This window comes from Anabrus simplex, chromosome 10, assembly GCF_040414725.1.
Source record: "Anabrus simplex isolate iqAnaSimp1 chromosome 10, ASM4041472v1, whole genome shotgun sequence".
Classification (NCBI taxonomy): Eukaryota; Metazoa; Arthropoda; class Insecta; order Orthoptera; family Tettigoniidae; genus Anabrus; species Anabrus simplex.
Window position 1 is genome coordinate 71,353,607 of NC_090274.1, and position 20,677 is coordinate 71,374,283.

Here is a 20,677-nt window from a genome sequence, read left to right on the forward strand (position 1 = left end):
TATTAGCTGTTAGCTCCACATGGGTTATTGTGAATGGTTAAAAATCATTATTGCATAAAATAAATTTCATTACAAAGCCTGTATTGTTCTTTATACACTTTTTCAAAAGGTACATTCAAAGGTTCCACCTTTACAGTACTAAAAGATTTTTTATTTAATTAACAATTTACAAATATCAGTACATATTTTGTCCATCTTGTGGACATCATCAGCCGAATAATCGTAAGAATAAGTACAATAGACAAAGACAAAAACACATTAAAATGATTATAATTAAAAATTGTCAACATCATCATCACCAACAAGAGGAGCTAGATTGTGATAGGGCCGATGACCTTCGATGTTAGGCCCCTTAAAACAACAAACAAGATTGATATTTTAATGGACTATCACGTGTGTTTAATATCTTAATTTTAATAGAACCAAACATTGTGCTTCAGAACATTATCCAAAAATATATATATATATATATATATATATAATGTGCATTTTAATTGACTTATTCGGTAATGAAAAAGTATAAGAATCATTATATTTATATAAAAATATGAATATTGGGATATAATTTGGCACACACTCCAGAAACACTCGATAAATAGCAAGAAAGTGAGAATATACAGAACACATGATACTACTAGGTACGCAAGAGCTCGATGTGTAAATATTTAGCCACTTTCATCCCAGATGGCAACACAGTGCAAGAAACAATACTCAGAACAGAAAGTGGCCAAATATTAAGCCACTGAAATACTGCACATGACACCAAATTCAATAAGGCTCAATATGAAGTGTCCACATATTAATCACTGTTCTTGTACACAAACTAAGCTTAAATTAATGCGAGCGTTAAAGGGTTTTAACATTAGCTGCCTGAGCTACTCGCCACTGCTGGAACCCTGCCATTTTTATAAAGCTGCCTACTTGACAGCTGAGTTCAATGTTAGTGCTTATTAAAGAAATCATTGAAAAAAAGTTTACAAAAAACATGACATTGTTCTCACTGTTTTCATTTGCAGTCGTACTTACGTCAAATATTTGATCCCATGTATGGTAGAAAGGACTCAGTGTCATATTCCCTGTCCGGATTACTGTTCACTATGTGAAGCTATCATATAATCACCTGAATTGTTATTGTGCAAAACATTGCATATTTCTTCTAGAATCGCTGTTACTACAAAATCCACCAGTACTCTTATTTCAAGCTTTGTCTACTACACAACCGCAGTCACTTGCTATTTCACTCGGTTTGAGAAGCGCCAAAATTGGCTTGTAAACAGTGAATAAAAGAACACAAAGGGAGGGTTGTACAGTGTCAAGAAAAGAAGGCACTTGGGTCATCTACCGGGGGGGGGGGGGGGGGGGAGAAAGGAACTTCTTGGTAGAACTCTTCTGGTCTCCGAAAACGCAAGCATGTTGGAGCACGGTACACTGGGTGCTGAACACGCCTATTCCTGTACAGGATTGAGTAATTGTGAAATGAATACAATCTGTATGGTTCTAAATGTCAATTTATTTATTTTTTGTTTCAGTATCCCTGACCAAAACTGCAAAGAAGGGGCTACTTTTCCGGCAGCAGCTTGTGGACGAGATCAGACGATGTGTACAGAACTTCTCTCGTATATTTGTATTTACCATCCAAAATATGAGGAATGGTAAACTTAAAGACCTCCGAACGGAATGGAGGCATAGCAGGTGACAAACTGTTCTGATTTCCTGTCTGTCTGTCTGTCTGTCGTTTGACTTGTATGCTATTAAAATCTTGGCAGCGGCTGTTACCAAGTAAATAATTTTCTCCTGCTTAGAAACCACTTCCATTCAGTGCTGTTTATGCTTGCACTTCTGGTGACTGAACAAGTCATTTCTTTTGTGAAACAGATTGCACTCAACAGATGGGGGAAGACAGGGCTGCATTATACGGAGTATGCATGTCTGCTGCATTCCTGCAGTTCAGCTTTAGAGGTCGTTCATGGTTTGTTTAAGCTGGTTTTTATAAAGATTAAAAGAACTAATCAAACTTTTAAGTGGAATTTATGTGACTGCAAAAGTTCACCCTTCACAACTTACTAGATGTGGAAATAATCTCCAATTGAACAAGGGGGCAAAAGTTGACACCTTGCCACCCAGCGTTTGGAACATTTTAAGGAAGTATAAATTATGCAAATTTTACATTAAATTCCTTACAGAGGAGAGATGTGTTCATTGCGATGTCTAGGAACCCACTGCCCACCCGCAGAAGTACATTTACTTTTACATTGGAACCTCGATTTTCCGTTTTGGGAGGGACCATGAAAAAAAAAAAAAAGTACAACACAGGAAAACGGAAAATCCGGGAATGAAGGAAAACCATCAAGAATTTGGCTAAACTTCACAAAAATGAAATATGTATACCGCTAATTATAATCTTACAAACACTCCTAAACTAAACCAAACCAAACTACAGCCCCATTGGGCCTTTGCCTGCCAAGCGACCGCTATTCAGCCCGAAGGCCTGCAGATTACGAGTTGACCCATGGTCAGTGTGACGAATCCTCTCAGCCATTATTCCTGGCTCTCTAGACCGGGGTCGCCATTTCACCATTAAATAGCTCCTCAATTAAAGGTAATCATGTATGCTGAGTGGACCTGGAACCAGCCCTTATATCCAGGCAAAAACGCCTGACCTGGCCGCGAATCAAATCCAGGCCCTCTGGATGAGAGGCAGGCAAATTAAACTGTGAAACCGGCATCAAACATTAATTACCGGTACGCGAGTTCAAAATCTCAATACTTTATATTCAATTTTGCAGGGGAAACTTCGTCAGTGTCCCGTGAAAACTTCTTTCAGTTCAGCAACTCTGATTATTCAAACTCTTCAAAAAATCTAATAACACCAAGCCAAACTACAATCGACCCCACGTAGCGTTTAATTCTCACATCTAATAAAATAAAGCACCCAACATGATATTACACATGATAAAATTCATTTTTGGGTCCATATTGAAAGTATTTGTATTAAATAACACTGGAATGTTTATATTGTTCTCCCACTTATTCAGTACAATACAATCTTAAAAGTTAGGACTTTGTCCTTATCAAAATATTAGCATAAAATTGATACATTAGATGGTACATGTTTCACCTATCAATTGTAGGCATCATCAGCCATATTTGACATTATGAATAGATCAGGTACCTGATTGGGAATGACTTATGAATACTGTTAAAAACCTTCAAATGAATGTCACCCTTTTAGACTCAAATATTAACACAATATTGTTAAGTAATAGTATACCACATTTTATTTTGTATTAGTTGTTTAACGATCTCCAATCCATTTTACAAGAGATAGATTTTAACAGTATTCATAAGTCATTCCCAATCAGGTACCTGATCTATTCATAATGTAAAGTATGGCTGATGATGCCTACAATTGATAGGTGAAACATGTACCATCTAATGTATCAATTTTATGCTAATATTTTGATAAGGACAAAGTCCTAACTTTTAAGATTGTATTGTATTGAATAGGTGGGAGAACAATATAAAAATTCTAGTGTTATTTAATACCCAACATGATGGCAAAATCCCTTCTTTTCTTAATCTTATATTGTAATTTGGTCTCCGGTACACTGTTCGTAGTCAGTTTCTGGAAATCTTGTACAGCGTAAATTAAGCCTACATCAACTTTTAAAGGTTATGTTGAACTCAAAAACATGGTTTCGAATGTATCGATTCTCAAAAGTTCTCTAATGCATTATATCATATTCTGCCAGTCACTAATCCAATCAAATTGGAAAGAGAAAAAAAATCATCAGACCTTCAGAAATTAGTTATTCATGACCTTGAGGTCATCTGGAAAGTGTGCTCACTGCACATGTCAGTACTAGTTGGAAATGATAGAAACCATTTAATTGTAACATGCGCACATAAAACGACTGTGGTTTTTTACATTTTAACACGAAAATGTAAAATTGCCGGTCTTATATTAGGACCAAAACAGTAATAGGCATTCAAAGACCTCCCATGACTTAGTATGTAAGGTGCAACATCTGTTCTGGTCTCAATAACATAATTGTGTACGATAATATTAAAATACTAGATTTGTGTTAAGAAGGAGCAGTTTCGATTCCTGCCTGAAAGCTCAATTACTATACAGTGCCCTGAGGAAAGTGCTGAAGACCTGTTCAACAATACAGTCAAGGAAAGTAAAAATATAGGACAAAATTTGGACATTCTATAAGTGCGAACATTTGGCGAAACTCGTTCCGTCCTCGAGTAGAGATGTCGAAATGCGCTGTATCTCCTTACAATTGTTGTGGCCACTCTTTGCTTTATGATTTCAGAGATTCTCTAAACAATACCACCCGAATGCGATGCTAAGATGGTCCTTTTCACAACTTCACCGCCGATGGCTTTTCCAGTACAGTACCGGTACTTGCTGTACTTATCGCTATGATGGGGCCTTAACGCCAAGATCCATAAGTATGCCGTAGCCATCCTTTTGTGAGATACAGTTTATTGAAAAACGCTTGATTGAGGATTTAGCATTGATGGGACTGAAATTTTTGGACGGTTGATCTGGGAAATTGTTTCTTCCAGGAATGGATACTGCAGGATTTTTACAACGTGATTTAATTACGATGCTCGCAGGACTACGTAATTTGAACGCATAATCCAGGAAAACTTAGTTTCCGGGAATGGATAATCAAGGTTCCACTGTATTACCTAATAAAGAGCATCACCCACCATTGTCCATTGCTGAAGTAGCTATTTGCTATTGGCCAATGTTAAAAGAATGTGATATCATTCCCATCATCATCATCATCATCATCCTAAACCATCTTCAGTTTCCCGGGTGTGGTATATGAGCCTACTCCATCTCATCCTGTCCTTGTACCATTCTTCCTCCACCAACTTGTCCCAATCATGACCTCTCAGCAGTACATTGTTCTTAACTAAATCTATCCATTTCCTTCGTGGCCTTCTCACGGATAGTCTTCCTTCTACTTTTCTGTCAAATTCCTTCCTTGCAGTTCTGTTAACTGGCATCCTCTTCATGTGACCAAACCACTTCTGTCTTGATATCTGAATCTTATTGAGGAGAGAATCATCTGTTCCTACTTCTTTAATTTTCTCATTCCTAATCTTCTTTCCTGGTTTTCTGGATCATAGTGCATAGGAATTTCATTTCAGCTGCCTGGAGTTTGGTCAGTGTTGTGGGTGTTTTTTTGCTTTACGTCGCACCGACACATATAGGTCTTATGGCGACGATGGGACAGGAAAGGGCTAGGAGTGGGAAAGAAGCGGCCGTGGCCTTAATTAAGGTACTGCCCCAGCATTTGCCTGGTGTGAAAATGGGAAACTACCTTCAGGGCTGCCGACAGAGGGGTTCGAACCCACTATTTCCCGAATAATGGATACTGGCCGCACTTAAGCGACTGCAGCTATCGAGCTTGGTGTTGTGGTTTTGAGACTGTATGAAAGTACTGTCAGTGATGTTAATTACATTGCATTACCAACACTGGCAGAATAAAAGCACTGGCACAGTGCATGTTATCTGTACGGCAAGAAAGAAAGCTAATCGGTGATGTTTCCATAGGGGGGCCGGTGTTGGGAATCGTTAGGAATGATTGAAAATTACCTGAAGTAGGAGAGGGGAGAGATCCTTCCTCTATGCTTGCTAGAAACACAGCATCCTGCCCCAAAAAGTATTCTTGCTTATGTAGGAGAATTGAAAGCGAGAGAGAGCACAGAAGAACGAATTGCTACCATTATCTCTCTGTTCTTATTGGCCAGCTTCGATCAGCTGTGGTCGGCTGTGAAGGAGTCTATGTAATTATTTTTCGCGCTAGAGGTCACATGATCAGTGGCCATAGGGTTACCACATTCGGTGAAATTTTATCCCCCACCGTAATAAAGATATATTTTTTATCATTCAGTCTCTGTTGGAAAAGTGTGTAGATGAACATAAATTGAGGGACTTTCCTATAATCCAGCCCAGTGGTCTTGTCACTGACTGAACCTAACCAATCCAGCCCAATTTCCTTGTCACTAGCCGGACCTAACCAATCCAGCCCAATTGTGTTGTCATGCAGAATACTAGCCGACCTAACCTGTCCACACAAGCGGTCTTGTCACTAGATATTCATAGGTTGGCAGCCTTGTGTAGCTGCCATGTTTGTGAAACTTCTGTTGCATCGTGTAGGGCACACCATGTTCTTTCTGTAGTGTGTGCAATATCTTCTGAGTCGTACCATACCATACTCGCTTACGGAACAATTGCCTTAACCCTCTTGTAGGCAAGAGCCGATCTGGTCGGCCGCTCCCCATCAGCTGGAAGAGGCCAGAGCTCCACCTCCACTCTACTACTGTAAAGTGCCAGGCCGTTTTCAGTGGAAATAGATGTCTTTTAAAATTCGCGTATATCTACCGGTGTATAGCAAATACCGTCATGAAATTTTCTACATATCGACTACGTAGAATAAGAAACTGGTTTGGAGTGATATAAAGAGTCAAAGATGTTTTATTGTTGATTTATAGTTGTCGATAACGTTTATTTTTAGGAAGAGAAAAATATTTTCGCACTTTCTCTCTCAATATCTACTTCGAAAAAATAATTTACAATACAAAAGAATATATGTAATTATGTATAATGTATTTCTAAATAGAATTCTATAGAATAACTAATTTGAACGAGATAAATAAAAACATAAAAAATAAAAATTCAAACATATGTCACTAAAAAACAAGACAATTTTACTCACCAATAAAATTCGCGTGTATGTATCGATGTTTGGCAAATACTGACAACAAATTTTCTACGTGCGGACAGCACACTATTAAAATAATTCTGAATTACTAAATAAGTAAAAAATAGTAGTTGATATTATAGTTCCTTGTTTTCAGAAAAAATAGTTTCTCGTTTTCGGTTGTAGTATATATTAGAAAAATAATTTTACAATACAACAGAATTTACGAAATTAAGAAATGTATGGCACTAAAGCCATGATTTGCTTTGGCCTACTTAGCGACCACTGCTCAGTTCGGTACCTGCAGTTTACGAGGTGAATCATGGTCAGTGAGACGGATCCTCTCAGTAATTATTCTTGGTTTTCCAGATCGGTGTCACCCTCTCACCCTCAGATATCTCCTCAATTGCAATCACTTAGGGTCACTTAGATTGAGTGAACCTCGAACCAACCCTCAGGACCAGGCGAAAATTCTTGACCTGGGCAGGAATCGAACCCGTGACCTCCGGGTCAGAGGCAGGCACGCTACACTTGGCCGACGGAGACCGGCATTTAGGTAATGATAGAGGACAATATGTGACTATGAGGTTTAGCAGAGAGAAAGTGAAAAGTAAATTGAAGTATGATATGGGCGGAGAATCAGACGGTAGGGCATGTTTAGGTCCAAGAACCTCCTTGAAGGAGACAGGTGGTTGAGGAATGTTGTCGGGTTCATTGGGACAAATTTCCACAAAGTGTTCTCCAGACACACCATCATCATATTCGTTATCACTAGTTTCATCTACCACCATACTCAGAGTAGCTTTAGTGCTGTTAGACACAATTAAACGTCTCTTCTTCAGCTGTGGTGATTCCATGGACGTGTCCAGTATAATTTCGTCGCTACTCTCTGAACTAAATTCCCTATCGCTATCCGATAAATCATCCGCGTTAACTTTGCACTGTTCCAAATACTGCATTAATTTCTCATCAGTACCTGCTGAAAAAATATCGCGTGAACAACATGCCATTTTCCTGTCACAGATCCACTCACTGCAAGGAGCAATCTCTTACTGACCGGTTAGCGGTATTTGTAAACACAGGAAACGACTCTTGTGAAAGGTGTAACACCCTCTTAGAACTGTCAAAGCAAGGCCAGGCACACAACGTGTAGCCCCTTTACTACAGGTTGTAACAAAAGTATGCACGTCACTATAGGTTGCCTCAAAATTATGTATATCACAGAATTTTAAGCCGGCCGATGTAATCGGCTCTGGCAACTTCCGACTGGATTGTTAAAGGCCGACCAGTTCGGCTCTGGCAATTTAAAGGGAGGGTGCTTGCACTACCGCCTACCACCAAGAGAGTTAAGCCAATCTCTGTCGTGAAAACAGTGGCCCCCTTGAGGCCACATTTCCTTTAAGAGCCGTTTATCTTTGGCCACGGATAATTCTGTCCGCATGACAAGAAAAAAGTCATAATTTACCTCTCAAATTAGTGCTTATGTTCGTTCCTAAGTAGACAAGCTGGCAGCCTTGTGGACTGCCCGAGCACGTCCTCTGCGAGAAGTAAACAAACCACAGTTATTCCACACGTAGCGAGTATTGGGTGGCATGGCATCGATTATTAATATCAAGGGCGTGTTTGCTTGAATTTGAATCAGTCCCATCGTTGCCATAAGACCTATCTGTGTCGGTGCGACGTAAAGCAGCTCCCAAGAAAAAAGAAATATTATAACTTCATGCCCCCTTGTTAGCAGGGTACTAACCCTGGTTGGAAAGACAGAATGGTTTAGGAATAAGACTGGACTAAGACAGGGGAGTGGGCTGTCACCTCTTGTTTATTATGGTCATGGACAAAATTGTAAAGGAAACAAAGGAAGCCTATGGAGATAGAGATGAAGATACTGTTATTTGCAGATGATGATGTGATCTGGGGAAAGAACAGTAAAGAAGTGCAACAACTAGAAGTACTGAACGAAAAAATTGGGAAGTATGGCATGAAAATCAGTTCAGAGAAAAGCAAGACCATGGTGATGTCAAGAGGGGAAAGGCAAAAGAAAGGGCACTGTGAAAATTGGAAGTCAGTCTATAAATTGTGGACAGCTTTAAATACCTAGGAAGTGAATTAATGCAAAATGCTAGGATGGATATGGAGATTAGCAGGAGGGTACAGCAGGGTAATGCATTCTACCAAAGTGTAAGAAGTACCAAGGAAAAGTAAAGAGATAATCTACAAAATGTACCGACTTATGCAGCTGAGACTTGGACTTTGATTAGCAGGCAATAGAGTAGAATTCAAGCCAGTGAGGTGAAATTCCTAAGAAGTATGATAGGAAAGACAGAGTGAGAAATGAAGATGTTAGAAAGGAAGCTGGGATAGGAAATCTAAATAGAGTTGAATAAACTAAGGTGGTTTGGACTTGTAAAGAGGATAGAGGAGAATAGAATTCCAATACAGATACTAGAGGCAAATTGTGAGGGCAAGAGAGCAAGAGGAAGACCTAGAACAAGGTGGATTGAATCAAATGAAGAGCAGCATAAGAAGACGAATTTCAGACTGGGACAAGATCGTGGATGAGGAATGGTGGAAGGAAAAAGGAAGATGAAGTGCCATAAATACCCCAACCCGGCAGGAGCTGGATAAGGGGAAATGATGAGTTTATATCACTTCTTACTGTACAATATTCTCTGTGCTTCAGCCGTATCTAGATCTTAATATTTTCAGACGATCTTGCCCAAGATAGTGCAAGATACAATTGACTGTGGCTGAATACTGGCTTGGGTAAGTAGAGTACCCACTTTTTCAAGCATTTGTCCCTGCATTTTATTAATGGTCATACAAAAGGCTAGTCGACTTGATACCTTCCCACCTGTACGTACGTAGACTGTTTTATCTTAACCACGTGTAAGTTATTAAGAACGTTCTGCCATCTGTTAAGTATATTCAGAAGCTGGGAAAGGTCAGAAAATCAAAGAGTATCTAGTAGAGAATAGTATTCTTGCATCATCAGAGGAAGTGTATACTCTCTGGCTTGACAGATAATGATCATTAATGAAAGTGTTCGTCTCTTAGCAACGTACTAAGTACAAAATGTGTTGTGGGTTAGGTTAAGCCTTTGCCTGCAGTTATTTGAGTGATCATTTAATGATTTGATCTTGAAATAAATATATTTCCATTGACTTTTCAAGAAATGCAAGATTTTGCCTGTACTATTGAGACGATTTGAAAGAATTTGGTACAAACCTCACATTGGAGACAGCACACATAGAAACTACGGGAGCCCTATTTCGTTGCTGCTGACGGAGAATGTTTTCACTGTATCTAAAAAGTAGTAGCTGCAGTTTGAGAGCTGTGACTTCACTAGCATACTGTTGAATGCTTCTATAAGCATAATAAGTATGAGTTATGAGCATAAGTTGAGAGCTCTTCTTTCAAGGCATTGATAACACGACCACGTTCCTACATAACCTGGGGTTGCATTATTGTTGACTCTCAGCTGTGAAATGGGCGGGAAAGTACATACGGTACATGCAGACTGGAAGAGTGTGGGTTGTTCAAGAGACAGGCTTGTTTGTATAATTTGTATGAAATTTCAGCAACAAATCCATAATGAATGTTTTTATGGAAGACGTGAGTTCTGAAAATGAGGATAAGGATAACAATTACACACTAAGTAAACATTATGATTCTGGCTCTTCAGGCAAGTAAATGTAGATAATGAGCCAATTTCAAATTGGTGTGAAGCGTAACGTTAGTTTTATACCACTTCCCTAAAAATGTGCGTGTTTCCCGTATACAGATGACAACCTGCAGCAACTCGATGCAACCCGGCTGTCAAACAACGAACTGTGGGAAATCAAATTACTGGTCGTAAACAAGGATACCGGTACCAATTGACCAATTAGGTTGGAATCTGTATTAGTGTGTTTCAGTAGATGTATCCACATATTAGACAGATTTCGAAATATTAACCGAACTGGCTTCCATAGCTGCATCCAATTTTTTGTTTGTAAAACGTATTATCGTCATAAATTTATATTTAAAAATTGCTGCACTATTATGATAATCAAAACTCGTTTTTATGTAGAAGAAAATGTGATCTTTCTAAATATTCCAAAAGTTATAATCATGGCTTACCCTAGTATTGAAGGGTAGCAGATTCAAGTATGGGAATCTCCAATATGTTAACTCCCTCCGGTTTAAGAGCTTGAGTTTTGTAAAACATTAATGTTGGCGTTTTTATATACTGTATGTAGATTACCTTTCATTCACTTCATAGTTATGTACAGTTTATCCTTTTATTCTTCCCCGAACGAGTGAGACTGCCAGGAATCCCGAAGAATACCACTACAGCTCCGACGGTAAAGCATTTTTGAATTCAAACGCTCATTATTATAGAAGTCTTCCTCATGGACAGTTGAGATTTACTTCTGAAGACACGGAGGAAAGTTTCCTGAAAAATATTGTTTTCTTGACATGGCATAAGCCGAAAAGCCCATATTATGTCTACAAGTACGGGCCGTGAAAACGTTTTCTTCCTTGTAAAATTGAGCTTTTGCTGTCTTCTTCTTTTCTAGCCTATTTCAATCTACTGCTGGATGTAGACCTCTTCCATATGCTTCCATCGTCTTCGGTCTTGAGCCACTTGGAACCAGCGTGTTCCAGCCAACAGCTTTGTCATTGAGCCATCTCTTCTGGGGTCTTCCAATGCCTCTCTTGTGTTCCCATGGTCTCCAGTGAACCATCCTAGAGGTCCACCTGTTGTAGTCTTTGCAAGTGACTAATCTCATGTTTTAATCCGTATTGAAATCTGTTGATATACAACAATAAAGTTTTATTATGAATCCACCTGTTCAATACATTATAATGTTATTGGGACATGTTTCGCTCCCTTATAGAGCATCATCAGCCAAATCTGAATCTCAAATAATTGTTATTTCCGTAAATAAAGACTTAAGAACTATTAGAACATTTTTGACAAAATTAAAACTTATTCTATTAGAAAATCATAAAATATGAAATCTTTGTATACATGGCTTAATTACATGTGCTTAATAGGAAGATACATTAAAATAATGGAAGAGAGAGTACTAAAATATAAAATAAATAATATATATATCATGTCCAAAATCCTAGAAAGACGTGAAGATCAATCTTAGGACCTAAATTTGAGGATTTTCTTAGCAATGAGATCTGGTAAAAAAGTTATTTATCCCTTGTGGATAAGAGTCTATAAAGATTCAAATTTATCGTCAATTTGATGATTGAACTTATAACAGGATAAATGTTGGTCTTCAAGAAATTTAAATGCTTGTTGTCATGTGACCTCGGCGAATGCTGTTGAAAAGATATGTTCTTATAGATGTCAATGACCGTTCGTTGAACTAATGGATTTGATAAGGATGATTGAAAGGGACGTTTGTATTGAAAGCTGCTGCTTGGTTTATCTTGTTGAATGTCTGTAACAAGAAAAGGAATCTTGTAAGTAATCAGAATTTGTGTTGCTAGTTAAGAGTGTGCTTCTAGAAACTTCACTTACCCCTCCAATTGCTGTTTGTCGGTTTGGTGTTGTCCAAGGTTATGTGGTGACTGTCTGTTCTGTGTCTACTCCTTGTGTTGTAAGAGTGAGGTGGTGGGGTTTGAGGGGAGGGAGTAGGGATAGGAGGAGAAATGTTTGTGGGTGTGGTTTTGGAAGGGGAATATCTAGTAGGAGCGCAAGGAGGGGTTGAGTTCTTTAATGTTGGATGATTATTAGCTGTTCTAATAGTTCTTAAGTCTTTATTTACGTAAATAACAATTATTTGAGATTCAGATTTGGCTGATGATGCTCTATAAGGGAGCGATACATGTCCCATATATAACTTTTTAACTAATGAAGTTATTTTAAATGTAATAACATTATAATGTATTGAACAGCTGGATTCATAATAAAACTTTATTATTGTATATCAACAGATTTCAATACGGATTAAAACATGAGATTAGTCACTTGCAATGAAATAGCCAACCAGGCTAATACAAACAAAAAGAATAGATATCTGAATCTCAAAATCAAAATCAGTAAGATATCCAAAGATATTTGGTTCTTGAAAGAATGTTTGAAATGTAAATTAGTACCTAGGTTTTTAAAATCTATACAAAGAAACAACGTATCTAATTCAAAGGTAGCAGATACTCAAAACAAAATAAATGTGATCTGGCTAAAAAGTGAAATTAAAGCTCTATATAGGAAGAAATCATTTTTGAACTTGCAATTATATCGTACACACTTGGAAATTGCACAAGAATTATCTCCTTTAGAATGGAACTCTATCCAAAATCATATAACAGAGAAACTTGCAGACGTTTTAGACAAGAAACAAAAAACCCTAGATAACAAACTTACAAAAAACCCTAGATAACAAACTTACACTCTTAAAAGAAAACAAACCAAATCATAAATCTAACAATACCATACACGAGGACAGGTCGGATGGCCATCTTCTGAACTTTCCATTTAAGCACTAATTTGCACAAGACACTTGTGAAAAAGTGGCTGTATGGTTTGGGTCATGTGTAAGGGCCTTATTTCTTGGTGAAATAAAACTGTTGATTTCGGTAGGTATTTCTTGAAATAAAACTGCCATACTGATCGATGTTTCTTATGAAATCTTGCTTAAAGTATGGGATAAAGTGAACTCTTATGTGTCCTTGTTATAACCAAATATACAAAATGTTGCAGAAATAAAACTATAAATCACCGAGACCTCAAAATGAAGTTAGGTGATCTGCCCTGTAATATGAATTTACGCATGGCCTACATTATTTTAAATGTTGAATAGTCTCCATAGTACAAGCTAGGCATAATTTCAACATTATCTGCATGCAGAGTTGTGCGACAGTTAGAAAGTAACTTTGTGTATGAAAGGAAGCCCCTCTCGCTGACCACATTAGACGTCGAAAACCTAATGCTGGTGCTCGCTCAGACGTTTAAAGCGCTGGCTTTCTGAGTCCAAGTTGGCAGGTTTGATCCTGGCTCAGTCCGGTGGTATTTGAAGGAGCTCAGGTATGTCAGCCCCGTGTCACTAGTTTTACTGGCATGTAAAAGAACTCCTGTGGGATAACATTTCGGCGTCTACAAAAACCGTTAGTGGAACGTAAAAACAATAACATTATTACTACTGAACCAGGCGATTTATTTATAATATACTAGACCTACTAATACTGTCATATTTTACAATAAAGACAGTATTATTTATCTTTCCTTTTAATTCATCCACTTCCTTATGCCAGGATTAACCAATTTTTCTAGAGGAATGTTGGCTTGAATTAATGATTTTGTTGTGTCTATTACAAATTGCTCTCTATCAGTTTTCAACTTCTTTACGATGGGTAACGTATCCTTTAAGGTTAAGTTTCAATATTCCACCTTTACAATACCATAAGTTTATTGTTTATTTATTTTAACAACATTATTAAATAATACAGGACATGTTTAGTCTAACTTGTAGACATCATCAGCCGTAAGATATTCAAGAAAAAGCTTTAAAAAGGACAAGGACAGAACAAACACAATAAAATAAATCTGTTGTCGAAGAACGTCAATCAAAATAGCGAGGATGTTTCAGATTGTTTCAAGTACAAACATTCAAATCCTGTTGATGAAAAAAACTTAAATTCACACACATGAGAACGATATAGTAAAGCTTGTTCTTAAAATTCTTCTTGAGTGTGCCGTTGATATGCAGCATTCAGGTGCGTCCGACGGTACTATTTCGCACTTATCGTACCATATGGCGTATATTTCGTGATTATTTGCACAATTCGCACAGAAAATAGGATTTCGTGTGTTCATTTTGCTAAAATACGAAGGTCATATATAGGCAAGAAAGGAGATATGAAAAAAATTTGGTGCATATCGCTCTTACCAAAAAATATGGCCCCTAGTCGTGTGGCTGTGAGGTGGAGTTCGAACCCTGCTGTCAGTAGCCCTGAAGATGGTTGTCCGTGGTTTCCCATTTTCACACCAGGCAGGATGTACCTTAAGGCCATGGCCGCTTCCTTTCCACTCCTAGCCCTTTCCTATCCCATCATCGCCATAAGACCTATCTGTGTTGGTGCGACGTAAAGCAACTTGTAAAACACAGTTTAAATTATTATAATGATAGTGAAATGCTGGCAATTTGAATTACGCAGAACCAAGGAAATTCCTACAAATACTCCAATAAAAACCAAGTTGGAACCATCCACGTTGATGGTGAAGATCTGCCATGGGTTGAGAAATTTAAATATCTTGGCTCCACAATCTCTGACAATGGCTGACTTACTGATGACAGCAACACAAGGATACATGTACTCTGGCTGAAGTGGCGAATGACAACAGGCTTCACCTGCGACCATCAGATGAAGGACCATCTGAAATATAACATCTACCGGACTGTTATTCGTCCTGCCACTCTCTACGACACTGAGTGTTGGCCAGCTACAAAGGAGGTGGAACGTCGAATAAGTGTCAAGGAGACAAAGATGCTTAGGTGGACAGCCTGCATCACTATACTGGATCATGTTTCAAATGATGATATTAGGAAACATTTTTGCATTGCACTGATCCAGAAGAAAATGCAGGAAAACCGTCTGCACTGATTTGGGCATGTGTTGGGTGCAGAAGGCAATACATTGGCAAAGTCAGCGTATGCATGGGAAGTTGTTGGAAAGAGGCCCAAGGTATGACCAAGAAAGCGATGGACCAATACGGTGCACAACGACCTGAAAGCTGTAAGGCTACATCCATTCATAGCCCGAGACCGAATTAAATGGAGACAACGAATCCACTCAGTGGGCCCTGCCACCAGGCGGGACAAACCCTAAAGAAGAAGAAAGAAGACTCCAATAAAAACCAAAATTAATAATATAGATCCTCCAACTTTCCAAGAAGTAGAAAAAGCACTCAAGGAATTGAAAAATTATAAGGCATGTGGAGAAGATCAGGCTTTTGTTAAAATATGAAAATTTGCAAGTAATACAGTTTAGTTTTCCTTACACATGGCTTTAGAAAATATTTGTATCACAGAAAAATTTCCAGACCATTGGATGACAGAAATAGGTCCTAGAATTTCTTTTGAAAAAAAAAAAAAAACTGAAATCATGTTCACTGATCTGCAACTCAAAATATTGAACACAAAATCAAAATTGTTGATTTATAACTTATAATCTAAATGAAAAACCAACCTGGCAAAAGAGAATAAATAAATTGAACAAAGCAAATTGTCACAAAAAACACACAACAAAAACTTATCCTTTGCAGCAAAATAAGACATTATAAAAACGGTCATACAGCACTTATGCGAGTGAAACTATTTTCAAAACTACTAATACAGCTAAAATACAGTAGGTAGAAAAAAGAATAATTTAGAATAAACAATATCATGTTAATGGCCATTGAAGAACAGCTTCAGAAAACCGTTTATAAAGAAATCGAACCAGTATTGAGCACACTTAGAAAGAAGCACATCTTACAAGAACACCAAAAACCAGAATTAATAGAAAAATTATGGAATAGCAATACCAGGATTAAACGGATCATGGAAATTTAAGATGTTAATGAACTACAAATAACACTAAATGATCTTAAGAACAGAACAGACAAAATTAAAATTCTCAATGACTCAAATGTAAGATTACACGCCAAAATTAAGGCAAAAGGGTAGAGTGTTCTCAACTGAAGAAAGGATGTCAGCATCTGAGAGCTTGAACAAAAATTGCATGCATAGAAAAGCTAAATTTGCTTTGCGTGACTGGAGTGGTCCTGTGTTGGGCCACATAAAATGCAAATTATTAATTATTATTTTGAGGATTGTGTAAAACCCACTCAAAATGGATGCAGTTCTCTTATGTTTGTTGTTTTTACAGGTTTTTCTTTGGCAAGAATAAAGTGATGGCCATCGGTCTGGGCAAGACTGTCGAGACGGAGGTGGAGGACAACCTGCACAAGTTGGCCAAGCAGCTCCGGGGCCAGTGTGGTTTACTTTTTACCAACAAGTCCAGGGACGAAGTTCTGGAGTAAGTTTTATAAGTCGATTTTGGGAAGTTTGAATATTTGAAGTAGCATGTGTAATCATCAAATACTTGAATTAGGCCAAAAGGAGGTTTCTGTCGACTAAAATGCTTGCACAACCTGCTCCTGTAACTACCGTGCAAGTTTTTAATATTACTGTTAACCTGGGAGAGGTCTCATTCACTCCAGGTATGCGATAATTCGTTCTGGTTGTCTTAGACCGGGTTGTTTGAAATGGCACATTGCTGTGTTGTACTAATTTTTTCACTAGTTCTCTGTTGTGTGTTACATGTTTTTGTTCTGTTTTTTATTGTTTGCATGAAATTAGTCTGGTTTTTGCTCATTTAAAAGAATATTTTTACATATTCCAAAATTAACTGAAAATTTTAGTTCAGCCAGTGGGTACTGATTACAGTAAAACCTTGTTAATTCGAAGTCTTTGGGACATAAAAATTGGACTTTGAATTACGTGGTTTTCAATTAACCGTCAGCTTGTAATTCAGAAATGCCAACCTTTTCCGCGTCACAAAATATTCTAAGACCCGTTACTGCGCGCATTTAACCTTGATTCACAGTGTAAACCTTTCAAATGCCATGGAAAAGAAACTATTTCCAAGATGTATCCAACAAGGTGCATTTACATTATTCAAATAATGCACTTGGATAAATCACTGGTAAACATAACTTCACGCAACAAAAGAGGAAACAAGCATGATTCAAAGACGACAAGAAATCTATGCTGGCTCTCCTGTACAAGTGCTTTATTCATTGGATTACTGTAGTTCATGCATTTTAGATGCCCTGTACTTGCACAGAAAGTACCCAATGCCCTTAATACATCGTGGCTTATTGAACTTTCCTATGACGAGTGGAGAAAGTCTCGCTTCCGTGTGCATTGCAGCACAGTACAATGACTCCCAATCTTGTAGAATTCCCCGGCTGGTACTTCTCTCCTTTAAAACCATAAGTCCATTTGGGTTCGGCATTTAAAAAATGCAGTGTCATTGGCAGCGACAATATTGTTTGGTCCGTACGAATTGATTATATGAGCCACGCTTTTTCGCCAATTGTCGGCGTCGCCGGTGTTCGTGTTTCTGCCTCTCCGCACACTGCCTGCTACGTGATATTGTGGTGTTCCTTAAAATGCTGAGTACATTAGAATTAAGATTTCACTCGAACTTAGAAATATGAAGCACACTGTAGACACCGAAGTTCTATCATGATGGGGATGAATTTTGAATTTAAATTACTCTGTGAAATACTATTCTTTCAAATGTAAAGGCAGTTTTGAATTAACAGTCCAAATTTCGTTAATGGGACAGACATTGTTCTTTGAATTACGAATTATCCATATTTCGAATTAAGCAATTTAAATAACATGCAAAACCATACCTCATGTGACTGAGAATGAGAGCTGCTTTGAATTAGATGGGATTTATTAAAAGTAATAAACTTCATTGTTAGGTTCCGTATTGAGTTGAGACTATGCTTACAAAATTTTAATATTCCACCTTCTCAATACTAAAAAATCATTTAATGTTTTTACAAAAACATTACAATGACGTTAAAAGGTACTAGTTTCGGTCCACTGCGGACCATCATCAGCCTAGCCAAATTACAACAGTAAAAGACATAGTGATAAAAATAGTATGGAAAAATGAGAGATGATCTAGAAGGATGGGATGGTGGTGGAATGACAGATAAAAGTGAAAAAACCGTATTTGCGAATAATGATAAAATGACAAAATAATGACAAAAATTAAGGACAACGACCTAATCGTGACCAAGGCCGATAAAGGCAACACGACCGTAATCATCGATAAGAATGAATATATCAGTAAAACATCAGATTTCTTTAAAGATAGTTCCTTTTCCATAATTAAAAAAGACCCCACACAAAAAGTCCAAAGACTCCTTAAACAAACCTTAAAAAACTCCTCCTTCCTATTCACTGAACATGAAAAAAGCCAGCTTATAAGTATGAACCCTGGGCTTCCTACGGCTAGAGCTCTTCCAAAAATTCATAAGGCAGGTGCTCCCATTCGTCCAATCATCAATTTTAGACCGAGCCCTTTATATAAAACCGCACAATTTATTCAAAAGTTCCTAAGCAAAAATTACCGTTTTTCATCCAATAAATCGGTTAGAAATACCTTTGAATTAATAGAAAAACTTAATAAATTTAACATGCAACCTCATTACTCACTTCACTCATTTGATATCGTAAACATGTACCCAAGCATTCCAATTTCTAAATTAATTCCCATCATCAAAAGTAACTTATACAAAAACAGTCATTGGAGTAAATTGGAAATTCAAGATTTCATTACATTGTTGAAATTAGTCGTAAATAACAACTTTTTTACGTTTAATGGTACCATCTATCAACAAAACGGTCTGGCAATGGGTTCACCTGCATCAGACATTCTCGCAGAAATCTATCTGGACTTTCTCGAGAATACTAAAATCGACAATAAATTCGACAATATTCTCCTTTGGGCTAGGTACGTCGACGATGTCCTAGTAGTTATCAACGAGAACTTGGAAGATGCTCACACCACACTCCAAACACTTAATAACATCGATCCGCATATTAAATTCACATTGGAGTCAGAAGTAGATCAAAAAATCAATTTTCTGGATATTACGATCACTAGACAACAGGAATCTTTAACCTAGAAGATCTACAGAAAGCCCACCCAATCGGCCGTCACAATCCGACAAGATTCAGCTCACCCCCTCCCCCACAAAAAAGCAACATACAACAGTCTTGTACATAGAGCATTCAACGTTCCTATGAATAAAAAAGATCTTACCGAATTGAATTGAATACTATCCGCTACATTGCCAGATTCAATGGCTTCAATAGCCATTTCATAGAAAACATCATTAACAAACATAAATTTCGCCCCAAGACCACACTTAAAAAAGAACCACCTAAACATGACTCTTTTTCCATCTTCACTTACGTCAATGGAATTCACAAGATCACCAATGTTTTAAAGAAAAAAGGTATGAAAATAGCCTTTAAAACCAACAACAACACACACATCTTACATAACACATCACATATTAATAAAATAAATAGGTACACAAAATCAGGCGTCTACAGGATTAAATGTAATACATGCTCTAATATTTCTTATGTGGGGCAAACCGGCCGGAGCTTCAACATTAGATATTTAGAACATTTCAATGCAGTCAGATACAACAAATTTTCAGCTATCGGCCAACATATGGTCGACTATAACCACAAATTCACGAATATTGAAACAGACATGGACATTCTCAAAATAGCTAAGAAAGGACCTCTACTCAATATAATAGAGAACTTTTACATTCATTTAGATCAATACTTTAATGCCAACTATAACCTTAACGAAATAACTGAGAAACCCAATATTTTATTTGACCTTTTCATTACTTATTACAGAAAAAACAAATCGGTTGTTCAAAATTCTTTCTTTAAGTCAATTAAGGGTTCCCCGACAGTACAAACACCATCACTTCCTCTCCCGTCCACCCCGCCTTGAACCTTTCCCATCCCTTCCACCCTCCACCACTTACGTCATTCCTCCCCTCCGTATTCACCTACCCCTTTCCTGCTGATCTACTCCGCGCCATGCTCACTCTGTAAGTTGCATTCAATCCAGCAAATTTGTTCCACGCAGCGCAAGGTGAGTCATCGTTTATATTTTCCGGTGCCTCGCTTGTTCTCTATCCAATTACCCACGTTAATACTATCTTCTTTCCCCAGGTTCATTGGGGTCCCGATTGAACTGAGACTACTTCTGTTTAACACAGAAAGCCTTTAATTCCACCATAGAACAGGTTCAACTTTGTCAACTTTAATCTGGTGCTAGTCTCATCGGACAATTCTTCCCTCTACGCAAAAGTGGAACTTACATCTACAACTTTCTAGAAGCATAGTTAT

General features: G+C 37.7%; 1 protein-coding gene across 1 annotated transcript in view; it reads left to right on the forward strand.

The window, feature by feature from the left end:
- RpLP0-like (ribosomal protein LP0-like) overlaps positions 1–20,677 on the forward strand; it is a 49,954-nt gene that overhangs the window by 11,874 nt on the left and 17,403 nt on the right. The window contains exons 2-3 of the mRNA XM_067154347.2: positions 1,530–1,692; positions 16,599–16,748. Of these exons, the coding sequence (XP_067010448.1) occupies positions 1,530–1,692; positions 16,599–16,748 (313 nt within the window). The remainder of the gene's footprint in view (positions 1–1,529; positions 1,693–16,598; positions 16,749–20,677) is intronic.